Genomic DNA, 19,356 nt, shown 5'->3' on the forward strand with positions numbered 1-19,356 from the left:
CATTAAACGCTATCTGTTTCTATGGTATTGTCATTATCACGTGATTAAAAATCCAAATCACAAGACTGAAATTAATTCTATCATTCCATTGAAGAAAGTATTAGCTTAGGTCTATCAGGTTATTAAGTATTTGATAGAGTAGTCATGGCGCTTACAGATGCCGACGTCCAGAAACAGGTAATTTTGATTGAAAATTGGGCTACAGAGGTAGGGTTGACTAGACTTAGCCTAATTCTCACCTCATATCTTAGTTAGGCTTGTACTTTATAACACTCGTGAAAGGGATGATTGGTAAAGGTCTAGAATTGGGGCAATTGAGAAGGAAACAGGTTAAGAAAGCAATCCTTACTTTATAATTTGCAAGATAATAGGCTAGTAGTTAGGCCAACATAATTTGACTACAATCACAATAGGCTTAGTTAAATTTTTGGCAGTTCAAATTTTTGACTTACAAATAAAGTAAACATACTATTCAATGCCTTTTTGGTAAAGTTCTACAAAATCATATTATTGAGTTAGGAAAAAAGTGAATACACCATTCTATGCCTTTTTTTATGCTGATTAAGAATATAATAATCATTTATATTAGAAATGAGTTTTAGCCCTCCCCCCCCTATATTTGCCAATTCAGGGTTAGGTTAGGTTAGGTATAGCCGATATAGGGGGGGGGGGGTGCTGAAATACTTTTCCGATAGAAATGCTTAGGCTATTATATTTGTAATCAGCATAAAAAAGGCATCAAATGGTGTATTCACTTTAGTCCTAACTCAATAATATGATTTTGTAGAACTTTACTGCCTTTTTTATGCTCTTTCCAAATATAACAATCATTGTGTTGTGAATTTTACCCCCTACCCCTATATAGGCTAGGCATATACCAATTCAGGGTAGCCTATATATTTGCACATTAGGGGGGTGGGGGTAAAGTTTATTTGTAGTGCAAATGAGTGGTAAGTCTAAACTCCTCCCCCTCCCCCTAATGCACAAATATATACCCTGAATTGGTATATATAGGGGGGGCTACAATTATTGTTAGCTATGTTAGCTACAATTATTCTGTTCTACATATTATAAAGTAAGAATTATTTTCTTAACAGGTTCCCTGCTCAATAGCCCCAATTCTAGATCTAGCAGATAATCCACTAAATATACAAGGTAAATAGGCTATTGAGCAGTTCATATTATTGACCTACAAATAAAGTGAGCATACCTCTCAATGCCTTTTTTATGCTATTTTTAAATATAATAATTGCTTTAGGTTCACATGAACTTCACCCCCACCCCTATATATACCATTTCAGGATATATAATTGCTGATTGGGGGGTAGGGGGGGCAAAGTTTATTTCTGATGCAATTGGATGTTAAACTTGGATTCATGATGCAATTCTGACTATGGAAGTAAGCTTAAACTTTTCTGGGTAAAATTCTACTTTAGCTACTTTTGGCTATCTTGGAAAGGGGTTAGATTAGGAAAATGAAACTTTTAGGGATGGGTCTACAGGCTAAAGTTTGTCCCAGGAAGGTATTTTGAAATACCTACCTCCACTTCTTCTCCCTCTAGAGGATCCTGAAATTTGCCTACATGACAGGTCTATACCCATTGAAATTTTGACAAAACAACATTTTACCTTAATTTTCAGTTATCAGTTTCTTTTTCTCTGGCTTTAGCTCTGAAAAATGTAATTTCAGTTATTTGAGCAGAATTTTAAGACCTATAAATAGTTTATTTCCAAAATATAGGAAATGTATTTGAATATCTTTAAAACCTTATAATTTGGAATTCAGCAAAGTTGTGAAGCTGTAAACCATTTTGTTGTACTTTATTTAAGCAGAACATTTATTTTGCAAGGTTTCACTTATATAACTCACATATTTTTAAAGTCATCAAAGGTCAGGACCCTCTAGAGGGAGAAGGAGTGGAGGTGGATACTTCAAAATATCTTCCCAGGACATACTTTAGCCTGTAGACCCATCCCTGAAAGTTTCATTTTCCTAACCTAACCCCTTTCCAAGATAGTCAAAAGTAGCTAAAGTAGAATTTTACCCTTTTCTGTACAAATATACACCCTGAATTGGTATATATAGGTGTGGTTGTACAAGTCAAGTTAGTTCAAGTTCAATCATTTTATTATTCACATATACATGTATATATTTGACATAGGCCCATGGGGAGACAAGCTTGATAAACTAGGCCTAGACTAAGATAAAATAACAAATTATCCTACAATACAAAGATAAACACAATGGCATAGATACAATAACAATAACACAACAATAATATGGAAGTAGCAGCTAGCCCAGGATCCATAAATAATTAAAAAAAATTTCAATATTATTAAATATAAATTATTACTAGAAGATAGCCAAGAGGCCCACATTTACCCAGAGCAATAAACCATACAAATAACTTTGTCTTATTAAAAAGATGCTTAATTAAAAATAATCCTAAACTAAATGACTCTTTTTTTCATTTTTGATTTCATTGATTCAGTGATTTGAAAGTTCATTTGTGCCAAAAGCAATTAGTATATTCAGAAAGAGCATAAAAAAGGCAAGTGATATGTTAACTTTATTTGTAGGTCAGTAACATGAACTGCTAAATATTTACCATCAGCACAGCCATATATATATATATATATATATATATATATATATATATATATATATATATATATATATATATATATATATATATATATATATTATATATAATATATATAAATATATATAAATATATATATATATATATATATATATATATATATATATATATATATATATATATATATATATATATATATATATATATATATATATATATATATATATATATATATATATATATATATCCTAGGGGGTGGCTATATTTGTCCCATTAGAAGTGTACTTCCCATTAGAATATGCTGCAAGATTACATCTTGAGTTGGTGGCTTACCAGAAGAAAACATCTTAATGAAAAATAAGTAATAACCCTACCATTAAATTTCTTATCTTATGCTCATTCTAAACATCATACTTGCCTTATGCTTTCTTTTAAAAATGGGATTTTTGCATTAACAATGTGTAAAAACTGCTCCACTGGGTAATTGCAATTGAATTACTGAATAAAATTTCATTTAGAAATGTGGATAGTCTGACAATGAAAGGAAACATGACAATTTAGTCAAATAGAAATTTGCTACATAATAAAAAAAGTAAGAATTTCATTGCTTTAGTGTTTTCTTTTAGTTTGCAGCTGATTTTTCATAAGGCTATTAATAGAACAATCAGAGGGGGGCATTGTCAAAATGCAAATATGATGTTTGAAAGGAGCATAAAATAGGGAATCTAACTGTACTACTTTTAGTTATACCCTACTTTTATTTTGTTAAAATGTTTCCTTCTATGGAGCCACCAATCTAGGACTTTCCCAGGATGCAATTGTAATAACTATAATAATTACATTTGAAAGCATTAAATAGGGAATCAAATTATATTTTTCTTAAGTTTTATGTGATTTTCTGGCCTATATTGTAATTTACTCATCCCTTGCTCTTTCTAAATTTAAGAATTGTGACTGATGCAATTCCCTTCCCAGCCTCCTAAGCTAACCTTTAATAGGTCTAGACAGAGCTGTAGTCTATTTTATATACAAAAGTCTTCCTAATATTTTGGGTTTGCATTATTTTTTTGCACTTAGATTTACCTTAAATTACCTTACCTTAAATCATGCTTGCTAGCAATAAGACACTATTTCATCAATAGTGATTCATAATACCAAATAAAGCCTATTTAAAAAAAAAAATCAACAAACATTTGTATAGCTACTTAGGGCTCTGCCTAGTCCTTAAGGGGAAGGGGGATGAAATTGCTATGGCATGCTTGTCATATTTGAATAGAGCATTCAAGCATTCCAATATCTGCAAAAATTGCTGGCTTTGATGATTTTATCCTCTTTCTCATTAGTGGATCCTCTTTCTCATCTTTGTTTGTCCTCACTTCTCATTTGTGGTTGGTTTGTAATCCCAATTTTGAAAAAAAAACTCAACAAAATCAATATTTTTTTGCACATTACCTTAATTAATTACCTTAATTTGCACTTTAGAGCAAATATAGATCCATCTTGATCTGTTAATTGCTCCATACTTGATTATAATAATAATAATACTAATATATTGAAAACCCATTGTATACAGTAAATGTACAATGACAGAGTATACAAAAATGCAAAAAGAGGAAACAAAAAGAAAACATACTAAAAGAAAAATAACAACAAAAGCACCAACTTCTTAAATAGTATACAAAATAGTACAAAAAGAGGAAACAGAAAGATAACATAGGCTACTCAAAAATTACAACAGAAACAACAACTTCTTTGAAAATAGCAACAAGGACAACAACTTCTGAAATGAGAAAAAAAAGGGGAAACAAGAGGGACAAAACAAGCAAACTTACCCACTCATGCTTTAGAATTGCTGGTTTTATTTTTTGCTGCCTAATAAGTGTCTCAACAGCTAGATTTGGGTCTGCTAGGTTGTAGTGCCAAATCAAAAAACTTTTTTGTCCAAGGTGACAATTTTAGTAGGTACTTGGCAAAACAGAAAAATAAAGAGTAGATTTTAGACTTTTCATGGTTTGCCAATAATTTCCAGAAAGGGGTCACATATAATATATGTGGCAGAGCGGTAGCATTGTAAATACTTGCCAGTAGTGTACAGTTTAATCTCAGAGTGGATTTAACAATCAAAGCATAGGAGCTGCAAATTTGCCATTCAAGATGTGAAATCAGGAGGGAGCAGGTATGCTGTAATCTGGTGCCTATTGGCAGCCCCATATGTACTATTTTATCAACGAGTTTTACTGAGCAATCACCTAGTGTGACATTAGTAGGAGGGTCATTCTTCCAATTGTAAAGCAAGACTTCCAACTTTTGAGAGTTAAATCTCAGACTGACTTTCTGGGATTTTCAGACCAGCCAGGGAGGGTAGGATGATGGGGTCTACTTAGAGGGATGGCAGCTTTTTCAGCACAGCAAAGGGCATGGCCAATTTCTGTGCAATAAATATCAACTGATAGTTGTGTTTCCTCCTTTGAAAGAGCAGTTAATCTAGAGAGAAGATGGAAAGGGACACATATCTGACTAAGGACTCTGGTGGCTTGGTGTTTTCAAAGTTGTTTGCATTTGTGTATCTGAGCTGTGGCAAGGAATCTTTGCTGAGAACTGTATTGGTAAGTGATCAGATAGTTGAAAATCAAGCACAACCTTGACAGGCAAAATCCTAAGATTTGCAGATGCAATGATGTGATCAAGATCTGATGTAGACATTGAGGTGTGTAAAATTTAAATCTTTGCACTTGAGATCAAGCTGGTCTCCAAAAATACTAAGCAACAATGTAGAACATAAAGACCTAGATACAAGCAGTTCATTCAAATTGCAATCAAAGTCACCAACTAATTTGCATTGAAGGCTTAAGGATCTAATATGGTTAATACACTGGCCAAGTTTATCACTAGAATAAGTAAAAGCACACTCTGAACCCTCATCATGGTAATTTGTAGGAAAATATACATTAATAAAAACACAGCCCTCAACACAAGATCTTAGAGTTGAACAAACAAAAGTGGGAATACCACAGGAAGGTCACCCTTTTCCACTTAGCTGCTTTGCTGAAACTGAATAAACCAATACTGAACTATTAAAACTAAGAATACTTTTACTGCAGCTTGTAACAAAATGTTCTTGTAAACAGACAACTTAATTTTGCTCAAATACAACATCTAAGATCAGAATTTTATTTGTGAACAAGCCATTAATGTTCCACAATAAACATTTAACTGCAGAAGCTTCAGATGTCATTTCTTTTGTGGATTACTGTTTGAGGGACATTTTACACTGTAACACGTATGACTGCCGATTTTGCATTCAATGCAGAATGTTGGCTGTCTGCATGGTTCATCTTGCATAGAAAAATGTTCATTTGAGGCACATCTAGAGCATAAAGGTTCAACCATACACTGGGAAGCAAGGTGACCAATTTTGTGACAGTTATAGCATTGTCTTGGCAAGAACTTAAAGGGATCAGCAGTTAGATGCTCATAGCCAATAATCACCAAAACACTCAGAAATTGTTGGAGCTCACTGTTAGTGTCAAAATACACTTGAAAGAATGGGATTTTCCACATTGTTCAGTCTTTGTACTATTTGGGATTAGATTTTTTTAGTCCTTCACAGTTTATATCCTCAGGGACATTTTGAATCACAGCTATGTGCTGGGGTTCTTGAACAGCAATTTTGAGGTCGGACTTGTAAGATTTTGCTTTCTCAACAATTTTTGCTGCTGCAGCTTTTGACCTGACCACAAGCTTCCATTTGTTTGCAGATTTTCAAAGTTCGCTAATGTCATTTGCATTTTCACAGAAACTGTCTATGAAAGCTTTCTCATTAGGGCCATTGAGTTCCTTGGGGGGATTTTTCAAGACAACAGAATAGGAAGGATCTTTGGGCTTGGACATTTGAGGTGCACTACAACTGCCTGTGAAAATACTGATGGCTGGAGTGGACTGGGTAGCTAAAAAACTATCAAGCTTCTGAGAGAGTTCATTTACTTTGGCAGTAACTGTTGCATTCCCCACATCTCTGATAACCAGAACCAAGCAGGGGTTAAAGATGACAAATTTTGGCATGCTGACATTATTTTTCACAGCTCCTACTAGAAGTTTGCACATTTCAATGATATTGTCTTCATCTTTAGAGTAGGTCACAAGAAGATTTGTAATATTCAACTCAGTATGAAGGATTGCCTTTATAACATCTTCATGTGTATAGAAAGCAACACACACTTTTATGATACAGTCCAATTTTATTCCATCTGTAAGTGCTCTTGTAACACAATTCAGTAACGGATTCAAAATAATTTTTTCACTTTCTGCCATTGTAGGTCCAAGCATAATCAAATCTCAATGTAAAGTTGCAAAACAAAGACTTACCCGCAAGGGGGGCTTTTTTAAGTCCCCCCACTTTCCAATAAACGCCTTCTAACTATCCAAATGAAATAATCCAATCCAAATGAAATAGTACAAATAGTTCAATCACACAGCCTGACAGTCAATATAACCAAAAACTGGTTTTTTCAATAGATAAGTCTCTCAGAAAATAAGAGCTGTTAACTGCATGAATGCTTGACCTGAATGATGAAACATCAAATACATCTCACTGGAACCTCCAGGGAACACCATTCCATTTGATATCTAATAACTTCTTGAAAACTTCATCATTGGGTGCTGAGACTGTTGTATTTGAGACTATTCCAGTGGTTTACCAAATCGCAGAAGAAAAACTGTTGTCAGTGTTGAGTTTTGACAGATGGCTTGAACAGCTTCTTTGAATGTCCTGTCAGTGCCAATATTTATATAGCCGAGGACTACTTCCAGGCAACAGGGGGGGGGTAGGAGTGTAGTTAAACTGAACTTAACTCTGCAACTCTGGTAATTAGAATTTTTCTGAGCCTAATTACCTTAAATAGTATTGTCCAGAAGTGTAATTGAGGGAGAAGAATTTTAGCCTTACAATGTAAATTTACCATAAAGACTATAATAGCAAAATTTTTAATTCATACAGATTTTTCCAAAACTTGATTTCAGAATCATATCCAATTTAACTATGACACAAACAAAGGTGGATCTAGAGAAACAATCTCAGGGAGCCTAACATAACAAGGGCACGAATAATTAACCAAATTGGCAAGTTTATTTAAAAAAGAATAAATAACAGAATGAGGATGCCAGAAATTTTTTTTTTTTGGGGGGGGGGGGCCCCGGGACACAAAAGGCTGTTGCTACAATATGGATGGTAATTAGAGTCTTGAAATGAGATTGCTACTTATATTGTCTCTTTTGTCACTCATGAACCTTAATAAGATGAAGGAGAATTGCAGTCACAGAAGAAGATTTGATTAGTTGTTGAAGAAGAATAATGCCCAGAAAAGGCAGAAATAATTGGGTCTGTTTTTAATCAGAGAGGCAGTTAAAAAAAGGGTGAGAAAACAAATAACATGACTAAGATTTTTCAGCTATATGTTTCAAAAGCTTTTACTAGCTATTTTGGCAATGAGTATGATATTCTCTGTTAATGAATGTTCTGTCAGTGTGTTTCATGTTGTAATGTAATCTTTGGAAAAACCAAAGATATAATTTTTAATTTATTTTAAACAAAAATAGAGTTAGCCATAGGCCGGTCTCATTGCTAAGACAATAGACAAATGCAGCAACAAAACCATAAATGTAACAGTATGAGGCTGTTCAAAGGGGGGGGCGACTGGGGTGTTGCCCCAGGCACCATGGCTGGGGGGTGTGTCTCCAGGGTTGCCCAGTTTGATCAAAATTTTTACTTGCATTTGGCTTTTTTTTGAGTTAGGAAGAAGGGGGGGGGGCTGTAATTAATTTGTCCCTAGGAGCATCTCTGAGTCTGATAGCCATTACAAAATAACAGCAACAACATAACAAGAATAGCACTTTTGTTTCTGAGCAACAAAGCCATAAACATTATAGCCTCATTACCACTTCACATTACACATACTTCTGAATATACAAGGAAACAAATTCATAGTACTCTTCTTAGAAGGGGAACTAAGTAAAACATACCATACTAAGATCATAAATATTATGGTTCTATATACTGCCATATTTATTCTGGATATTATTGCCTGGGGTCTGGAAAATAAAGCTTTTTCTAGGTTTACACCCTCTTATTATTGTAAAACAACTTACAAGACTAATGTAGATTGAGAAGAAGTTGTTTCTCAACAGTATGTATGAAGAAGTTGTATTTGCTCTTCTCCAGAACTTCATTGGGTGGCTTCTTGGTCAGGTATTGTTGTTCAACTGGGAGAAAAATTCTCCAAAATAGTAGCTTTTAGGCTACCCCGTTTTTTTGTAGCTGAGGGACAAAAGATATTGGACTTTCTGGCCTCTCTTGCACCCAGGACAAAATCTTGATTAGCGCCCTCCCCCTGTCTCCCACAAAATTTTCAGGCCGGATTGAAAAATTTTCCATTTATTAACAAAATAATTTTTAATTTTTTTAATTGTATAATGATTCATTTTTTTATTTGTCATTGAAATTATTTAATTATTTTTAATTCATGAATTATTTTCATTTATTAACTGTCCCCTCTACTTTATTAATAAAATTTTAAAATTACAAAATGATTATAACTGTTAGATTATTTGTTTGAAATTTTGTGCCCCTAAAATGTCTGTCCTCAGGGAAAGTGCCCCTTCTGTCCCTCTCCTTAAACTGCCTATGCTGAGGGAGGGAAGCTTGAGTCTCTCAAGATGCAATGGATAATCACATTCTTTTGTGTTTTTATGCGCTCGTTTTACAGTATTTATTTTATTTTAAAGTTTGTTTCTATTTAGGAACATTTTGCTTATAATATCAATTAAAATTTATTTAAACCAATTTGTAATTTAACAAAATGTCTAACAGAAATAAATAATATTATACTTTTTAACTTCAATTAAAAACAATTTCCAACATTAGCCCTAGAAATCCGCTTTTGTCCAGTCTGCATCACCAGTTGAAAACATCTGGTTTGGTTGGTAAAAGTTGTGGGGAAACATAATTGAAATTGAGATTCAAATTTATTTTGTTTTCTCTTTTCTGCCATTTTTCCATCAGTTTCTGTGTTAATGATGGGTGTAAAATAAATTTAAACTCAAATAGTGACTCAGATAATAAAATGGATAAGTATGCTGGCAAGCAGGGAATTTCATCAGGAATTTCAGAGGGAATTTCATCAGGAGTTCACTATTTTTCTGAAGAAATATGTTTGCTGAATTCTTGTTCTCAGTCTAAGCTTAGATGACTTGCTAGAACCATAGGTAGACACAGGTTGGATCATTAGAGTAAAGGTGGATCTGGAAACAGATGCATGCAGGGGCGTTAGCATGAGGGGGGACTCCCTCCCCCCTAATATTTTCAGTCAGTTGGTAGCAAATTTGAGGTGGTAAAATAGTGGTATAGAGCATCACTGTTTTACTTACTCAAATCTTTTTTTTATTGGATAAATGGGCAGTCTTTGCTGGTAAAAAAAAAACGAATGAGGTACTTGTAATAGCAATATTGCCCAGATCAGTCAGTAGAAATGGCCAGAGCAAGTTGCTAGCTATGGCTGTGGATGCATGGTGATGACTGGATATTAAAATATGTTGTTAATGCCAGCCAAGATGGGTCCGGACCCAATGCAGTTCTTTGGATAACATTGCTATCAATAGAACATTTTTCCTTTCAAGTTAAGATTTCAGATAATTATTAAGATACACATAGTTAAGAATCTTCTTTTTTTCAGAACATCAACATGAACATAAAACTTTGTTTTCAAGTATGCTTTTTGTTAAATTTTTGACTTTTTACATCTTAAACCTAAAGATTGCATTAGCAAAGTATGTCAGTAACTAAGCTGGTGCACACACTCAAAATGGTTATTTTTTTTTAATTCAAGTTTTTTTCTATAAAAGGTGTTCTTTTTAAAATCCCATTCACTCAGAAACAATTTTTTTATAGAAAATTTGTAAAAAGAAAAGCTCCTCCCCATTGGAATTCCAAGAATTTTAATCAAACATAAGATCATTTTTTGTCTTTTTCTAAAAGTGTATAAAAAGACTATATTTCTTTTTCATAAATTAAGCAAATAATGGGTGTTACTATGGAAGAATTGAGCTAGTTTTTAAGTATAAATTTTATTTTTTTCATAGATTAAGCAAATGATGGGCTTTATTACCTTAAATTACCTTAAATCGCATTATCCAGCAAAATAAGGAAAACAAATCCTGTAGAGTTGCTGGTTGCTGGTCTGTGATGATGGGGATCCATTGGTTTGGCGGCGTCTCACTTATGGTTTGGTGGACCAATTCTTATCAACGGCGATCTTGAATGCGTTGACAGAGGAAGTGGTAACAGTTGCATTGGGAAGACTGTTCCAGGGGGCCACCCCTCTATTGGAGAAATAGTGGTTGTGGAGTCTGCTGTGAGCTTTCTTCTGAAGCAGCTTCTTACTATGCCCTCTTGTCCTGGTTGATTTGTCAAGTTGGAAAGGCTTCTGAGCAGAGGAATCAGCATGCAGTAGCTTGTAAGCCATGATGACATCACCCCTCTGTTGTCTGTAGACAAGTGTTGGGAGCTGTAGTTTATTCAGGCAAGATGGATAGTTAAGATTCTTGCATCCATCAACAGCTTCAGTTGTGTGCCTTTGAACAGAATCTATTTTCTGTTGGTCACCCTTATTCAAGGGCTTGGCTAAACATATCCAAAACTCCCGTAATGGTCGCACAAGACCCTTGTACAGCTTTGTCGTGACTTTGGATGATCTGCTACGTACTGTACGCTTAATTATTCCAAGGGTCTGAGATGCTTCGGCAACCGCTGTTTGTGTGTGTTTGTGGAAATTTAATCCTTCATCGACGACTATTCCCAAATCTCTTTCAGCTGCTGAAGAACTAATCGATTGCCATCCCCTCCACTCATATGGTACTACCACTTATCATTCTTTTTCTCGAAATGGACTGTCTTGCATTTCTGAATGTTAAACTCAAGCTTCCATTGGCGGGCCCAAAGGGAAAGTGAATCTAGGTCTTCCTGTATAGTGGCTCTTGTTGCTGTCGACTCCCTGGGCCCAATAAGCTTTGAATCGTTGGCATAAATGCTCATCTTATTTCTTATAGCCTGTGGAGCATCATTAATGAAAATATTGAAAAGTGTTGGGCCCAAAATTGTTCCCTGGAGAATGCCACTATCAACTCCAGTAACTTCTGGGAGGACTTCTTGCCTATTATCCCCAAACACTTTAACTGTCTGCTTTCTTCCTGAGAGGAACTGCATCACCCATTCAACAACCTCCGCATGTATCCTGGTAGCTAAGAGTTTTGCCTTCAAACGATGATGGCAAGCTTTGTCAAAAGCCTTTGCAAAGTCTAATAGGATCATATCAGCAGGGATACCCAGGTCTAGCAGTTCGGTGACATATTCATATGTATCAATAAGATTTGTCTCAACCAAGCGTCCAGATCTGAATCCATGTTGGCTATCAGTAAGTAATTTGTTGTCAATAAGGTGTTTCATTACAGTGGTTTTCATAATTCCTTCAAGGATTTTACTGACTGTTGAGGTGATACTAATGGGTCGGTAATTGGCAGCACAGATCCCACTTCCACCCTTGTGAACAGGTGTAAAATTAGCATTTCCCAAATCTTGAGGGACTTGTTTAGCATCAAGAGACTTCTGGAACAGTTTTGCTAGGGGAGGGCAAGCTCCGCCTGAGCCTCTTTCAAAGTCCGAGGGCGAACCCCATCAGGACCAACTGACTTATTTGTGTTCAAACTTTTGAGCCATGATTCCACATCCAAAGTGTTGACAGTAATAATTTGCATTGGTTTCTGAATATCATATTCTGGCACCTGTGGCAAGGGGGCATCTCCTTTAGGTGTAAAAACTGACTTGAACTGCTGGTTCAGATCTTCAGCTATATCTCAAGGGTTGCTTATGGTATTCCCATTAACCGAGAGTTCCGTTACTGAATGTCTTCCAGGCTTTTGAGTGGAGGCATACTTCCAAAATTTCTTTGGGTTTGTTTTCAATGCTGAAGCTAAAGACTCCTCATACTTTCTAGTAATTTCTCTTGTAAGGTAGCGGACTTTGTTTTGTATTTGTTTGAATTTGTCATGATTTGCCTGCGTTGGGACCTTCTCCAAAACTTCTTTTTCTTTTGGACTGCTAGCTTGATTTCTCATGTGATGAAAGGGAGCATTCTTGGTCTTTGTTTCCAAGTGGTTGTTGTGTTTTTTGCAGTTGTTTCACTGATGACCCTTTCCATCTCAAGCCAAGTTTCCTCTACATTATTCTTTTTAACAAAAGACCAATCTTGGTTAGCTAAGTCTTGCCTGACCTTGTTATAGTTTGTATACACGTGCTTTCTAAAATTGTTTATCTGCAGATACATCTTTAGTCGACAAGTTATGGTTACATGGTCGCTTGCGCCAAAAGGTGGCTCTGGGTCTATACTTTGGATTGCCTCCTCGACTTTGACAACTAGGAGATCCAGGAGAGATTGTACCTAGTCTTTCCTAGAGGGTACAGAGATTGTACCCTCTCTGTACTTAGTCGGGAAATCGATTGTCTGATACAATGAATGTTCTTTTTGGCCCTTGAGGAGTGGGCCAATCTGTTCATTGTTATCTCTTGTAGCAGCGTAACCACTAACTCATTGAATCTGAGGCAGGTTGAAATCTCCAACAATTACTATATTATGGCAAGGACGACTCATCACTGAACTTATAGAATTCGCAATTGAGAGGTGGGAATCTTTCTGACAGGGAGAGCTTGAGCTTCTATAAATACAACCTATAATTAAGGGGTGACCCTTTAGATAAATTTTATCCAGACCTACTCTACCCACGGCTCATACTGAGAACCAAGGTTAAGGTCTTTTACCTTCAGTGATGATTTGACGTACAGGACAATTCCTCTTCCTTCCGGTTTCAACAGGTTTGAAATTATTGAGCAAGAATTGAGCTAATTTTATAAGTATAACTTTTACTTTTTTTTGCAGTTTAAGCAAATGATGGGCTTTATTGAGCAAAAATTGAGCTATTATATTATGTATAAATTCATTTTGTCATAGATTAAGTCAATGATGGGATTTATTTAGCAAGAATTAGGCTAATATTTGAAGTAGACTATAAATTTTGTTTGTTTCATAGTTACAGCAAATGATGGGCTTGTTGACCAATAATTTAGCTAATTTTGTATATATAATTTTTTTCCATTGGTTAAGCAAACAATGGGCTTTATTGAGCAAGACTTGAGCTAATTTTATAAGCATAATTTTTTTTTTCCAGTTTAAGCAAATGATGGGCTTTATTGACAAAAATACATTATGTATTAATTTGATTTTTTCATACATTAAGCAAATGATGGGATTTATTGAGCAAAATTGAGCTTTTATATTATGTAGGCTATAAGTATTTTTTTTTATAGATTAAGCAAATGATGGGATTTATTGAGCAAGAATTGGGCTAATATTTTGAGTATAAATTTTCTTTGTTTCATAGTTAAAGCAAATGATGGAATTTATTGAGCAAGAATTGGGCTTATATTTGAAGTATAAATTTTATTTGTTTCATAATTATAGCAAATGATGGGCTTTATTGACCAAGAATTACGCTAATTTTGTAAATATAATTTTTTTTTCATTGATTAAGCAAATTATGGGGTTTATTGAGCCAGAATTTTGCTAATATTTTAAGTATAAATTTTATTTGTTTCATAGTTTTAGCAAATGATGGGCTTTATTGAGCAGGAGTTGAGCTAATTTTTTAAGTATAAATTAATTTTTTCATAGATTAAGCAAATGATGGGCTTTATTGAGCAAGAAGCTAATGAGAAAGTAGAAGAAATCGATGCTAAAGCAGAGGAGGAATTCAACATTGAGAAAGGAAGACTAGTGCAACAGCATAGACTGAAAATTATGGAGACTTATGACAGAAAAGAAAAGGCAGTAGAACTACAAAAGAAAATGTGAGCAAAAAGCATATTTCTAAGAGAATAATAGTTATAATAGAACAATAATCATAAAGTGACAATTCAGCTTTCTGTTATATATTTTTGTTGTAATATAAAATATAATCTAAGATATAGCTACAATGTAGTTTTCCATGGAGCCGAAGCTTATTGTCTCCATATACAAATAGCAACAAACCGGTTATTGTCTGACTTTATAGATCTAAATTCTCGAGTGTGTACTGGCTAACAGATAAATACCTTTTCTTCTAACAAGCTATCATAATACGTTATCTTCTGATTTTAATATTCTTTTTTTTCTGATTAAGTTTTATCCTCTTCAATGACCATTTTAGGGGCTTCAAGGATCATTTCAGGGATCTGGGTGAGCATTTTAGGAATATGACCATTGTAGGAATTTCAATGACCATTTTAGAGATTTTATTGACAGTTGTGGATGCATAGATAGTTTTAGGGAGGGACAGAGGAGGCATTTGCCCCGGGTGCAGAAATTGTAATCATTTTGTATTTTCGAAATTTCATTCTTATAAAAATAAAACAGAGGGCGCAGTTGGCAGTAATAAGTAAATCGAATCTGAAATTTTAATTTTTCCCATATCTTCGTTACCATTGCTTGAAAATAAAAGTAAGTAGACTGAATTTAATGTTTTGTGATATTTGTATTCAAGTTCTGTTAATAAATGAAAATTTTTTGAAGTTGGGCCTGAAAAATTTTTGAGAGGAAGGGGGCCTGACCGAGATTCTGCCCTGGGCTGAAGAGGGCCCAGAATCACCACTGTAGGGATGCCCAAATCGGGCAGCCTGTGAAAGAGTAGAAGAAAACTAGTAAATATAGATGCACATTATGCACACAGTTTCCAAACTTAGATGGAACTAGAAGATTGTCTGTTGAAGAGTTTAATGTCTAAAAAGTGCAATTTTAGGCCAAACTTCTGAAAAGAAACATTGGACTTCTTTGGAGCAATCCTATTGAACATTATTTCTGGCCTTTGTGTATGGTTATAAGGAAAGACCAGTTCAAATAAATCTGCTGGATGACCTCACATTACTAGAAAACAAAGAATGTTGTTTGAAGTTGCAACTGTATGTCTTTTCTTCCTGCTAAATTTTGAATGTTTTATTTATTGTATTTGCCAGTTACAAGAATTCTAATTTAACAATTCTCTTTTTTATTAAATACTGTATAAGGCCAGGCAGATACATTGTATACTTAAGGAGATATACTATCATATTACTATTACGATAAGATGTACTATCATATTACTATTACGATAAGATGTACTATCATATTACTGCTATGACTGTAACTACCGTTTCTTTTTCAAGTCAATCTTCGACAATGCTGAATCAAGCTCGTTTGAGAGTTTTAAAGGCTCAAGATGATCATGTTGGAAATGTCATTGAAGAAACGAAGAAACGACTGAGTGATATTACTCGGGACCAGGCAAAGTATTTAGATGTCCTTAAGTCTCTGATTGTGCAAGGTCTATTCCAGGTAAGATTGTTTTTTGTGTCATTTTGCCTATCTTCTTATTCAGCAAAAAAACTCTTGGATCTGCATCACTCAGGGTCCTTGTGGCTTCGAAGTTGGTTGATGCTCCTCAATGGCATTGATGTTTATTCTTCCAAGGGGGGAGGGGGAGAAAACTACTTTGGCTTTTTCAGAAGGACAAAACAAGGAAGCGTAGGGTCCTGTTACCTTTTTCGCGCAATTTAAGAGTAGAGCCTTTCTCAAAAGTACGAAAAGCTTATAGGACTTGAACGGCGTTGCCAACGCTTAGAAATAAACTGTACCAGTTTTTCGACTAAAATTATACCGTGAGAGATTGATTAGTACCATCTGAACAGATAGTTGTAATTTTGCCATAATAAGAAGAAAATTTTCGTTAAAATAAAATTTGAACAGATATCGGCGCCCGAAAGGAGCAATTAAAACTCGTGTACTGGAAAATTTGTATTGTTCCAACAATTGTACCAGGACCTCTAAATTATACCAAAAACGGTACAATTGTACCACGTTGGCAACCCTGTACTCAAAGTCCTTATCCATTCCCTGAAAATATCCATCTTATCAATCTGATTGCACTTCTCTTGATGAAAACGGGTTATGTGGACAAATATTCCGTTTTTTTTTTCTCATTTGGATCAGAGTGGGGAATTTTATATTTTGGGCTGTCAAAATTGTATCAAAGATAAACAAACTTCTTTTTCTGAAAAATGTAGTATTGTGTGTGCAATACCAAGAGCGCCACAAGTAAATTTTTCCTGGGGGAGGGGGCATTTTAAAAATTTGAAGAACAAATTTACTCTTTGTTTACTACAATTGACTCCTTGTAAGGAGTAGATAAGGATTAAATTGACTGTAAATTATTCCTTTTATATAAATACTACTCTTTTTATGTTAGTACTACTCTTTTTATATTACTACTAATCCTTTTATATTAGTACTGCTTCTATTGTATTAATAGTACTTCTTTTATGTTAATACTACTCCTTTATATTCATTTAATTTTGTCATGGCATCCCCCCCCCCAAAAAAAAAAATTGAATATACGGGCAATTCTTGTTCAAATTACCAAATCAAATCGTTGTTTTATTGTTGCTCCCCCCCGCCCCCAAATATTTTTATTGTTGCCCCCCCCCCTTATTCCGAAAAGAAATTCTTGGGTACGCACCTGGCTGGAGGTAAATCCAAAGAAACTACGGGAATCTTGGTCAACGAAATAGCATACTTGCACTATTTCGCAAAGAGCTTGGAAATGAAGTTGGTACTTTCTGGCTCTGTTGGGGAAAGAAAGGGGGCAAAGGGACTTCAGGTTTTGCGTGAGGGGCAAAAGATAGGGGACAAATAATTTCTGTTCAAGGTTGCCACCTTCAGTAGGGTTTTACTAGATCTATTAAAAAAAACTCTAGTAAATTTAGAGGATCTAGTAAATTTCCCGAAATCTAGTAAAAAGTCATGATTTGTAGTAAACAAAATTTTGCTATTTTCCGTGAATTCAGAGAAAAAAATTAGGCTCCATTCTTTACAAAATCTGATTTCGATTACGTTAGATATTATGGCTGCTATTGCTCTCATCTTTGCGATTTCGCGTCAACCCTAGCGCTTAAGAATCTTTACTTTTCTCTCGGCTTCTTCTTCATACTTGCTTTGAAAGGCAAACTATTTAAAATCAGGACTGGTAGCCGGCTTAATTTGTTTTCAGACAATTTTCCCAGACTCTCATAACAGCTGCTACGTTTGTTAGTTAGCCTTGTCCCTTTTTGAAGACGCTGCTGGAAACGAACTTTTTCCATACTTGCCTAAGTTCTTTCTGACTTTCTGCAGCTTGCCCCACTCAAGTGCTGGAGCAGAGATACAGTTCTTGATTTTGTCGGTCATCAAAACTAAAAACCGGAATAGGCTAAATGTCTTGAGTATTTCGTCCTTGATGAAAACGAAGCAACTTGTTCTCAGGTCGTCAAGTGGAGTACATGACTGGGTGATCCCCAGCAATTTGACTCGGGCTATCAAGAAATGGAAACTAGTAGATCCCTTAAGTCAGAATTCGACACTAGTGGATACTTTAAATTCGGATGAGGCCGAGGACGATTGAAGTCTTTCTAGTGCGACTTTTTTTTAATTGTGACTACATATCGTTCTTCTTACTTTTCAATTTGTATGATTTGCCTGACCCGAAGACTATTGACACAATTTTTTTTTTTTTTAAACTAATTATTGTATGTTATATAAGCTTTCTTTTTCTTGGTAGCCCTAGTCCAATTTGAGGTACACTTTTCAATTTACATATTTTTACAAGTAAACCGGAAGACGATTGCGTCATTTCCGTTTTGAAGTGACATAGATTGTATTGGTTTTGGATTCCCTTCAATACGAGAGAGAATCCAGAAAACAAAAAGTTAAAAAATTTCTTCTTAAAAATGCAAAATTGAAGGGTTTAGATTTCAAACCTAAAAACTTACTGGGGGACAAATTTCAAAAGCCGTCACTTTCAAACACACCTCAGATTCTAAGCACTCCATCGCCTGAATTGCTACGTGAATATGAGTTTTAGCTGTTTTTCTTCGTTGATTGTTTTTTAATTTTTCAATATATCTGAACTTTATGACCTCAAGACCATTGATAAATTTAAAGCCGGGCTTTACCAGCAGGATTTCATGAATCTATGATTCAAGACTATTGTTTGACGTCTTGGATACACCGCATCTGGAATATGAAGCCTATCCAGTATTCCATCCAAATAATAAAATAAAGGATTTTTGAACTTATAGGTTTCCAGAATTTTCGATCATACTATGAAAACGAAAGAAAAGAGGAAAAGAGAAAAAGAAAGAAAAAAGGAAAAAAGATTGTGGAAATCCTATTGATTATCCTCCTATAGTAAAAATCGATTCTTGATGGTGCGCGCAAAATTTTTTTTTTAGCATTTAGTAAAAATAGATGCGATTTAGTAAATTTTTCCACTCAGATTTTGTAAATTCTTCCAGGGCAGGGTGGCAACCCTGTTTCTCTCTCTGATCCACCAATACATTTTTAATTATTAATACTCTTTTGGAAATCTATGCACGGTTAAGTGCAGATGTATATAAAAAACGCTACGTGTTGCCAGACTATCAACACGACGTAGCAGCTCCGGGTGTCTTGTTGAAGCTTTCAGGGACTAGTGAGTGGGAAGCGGGGGGGGGGGTCATTGAATTATAAATTAGGGAAGAGGATAGGACTAGATCAAAATATCATAGCCGCAATCGCTTGAAAATCGGGGACGGAGTCAAAGCTCTTAGAAAGTATTTGAGAAGAAA

The 19,356-nt window shown here is 34.9% G+C and overlaps 1 protein-coding gene across 1 annotated transcript in view; it reads left to right on the top strand.

The window, feature by feature from the left end:
* The first annotated feature begins 45 nt into the window (after nt 1-45).
* Vha26 (V-type proton ATPase subunit Vha26) overlaps nt 46-19,356 on the top strand; it is a 33,900-nt gene continuing 14,589 nt past the window's right edge. The window contains exons 1-3 of the mRNA XM_089107031.1: nt 46-177; nt 14,378-14,553; nt 15,883-16,051. Of these exons, the coding sequence (XP_088963157.1) occupies nt 145-177; nt 14,378-14,553; nt 15,883-16,051 (378 nt within the window). The 5' untranslated portion in view covers nt 46-144. The remainder of the gene's footprint in view (nt 178-14,377; nt 14,554-15,882; nt 16,052-19,356) is intronic.

This window comes from Artemia sp. Qi Xiang Cuo, chromosome 21, assembly GCF_049724085.1.
Source record: "Artemia sp. Qi Xiang Cuo chromosome 21, ASM4972408v1, whole genome shotgun sequence".
Lineage (NCBI taxonomy): Eukaryota > Metazoa > Arthropoda > Branchiopoda > Anostraca > Artemiidae > Artemia > Artemia sp. Qi Xiang Cuo.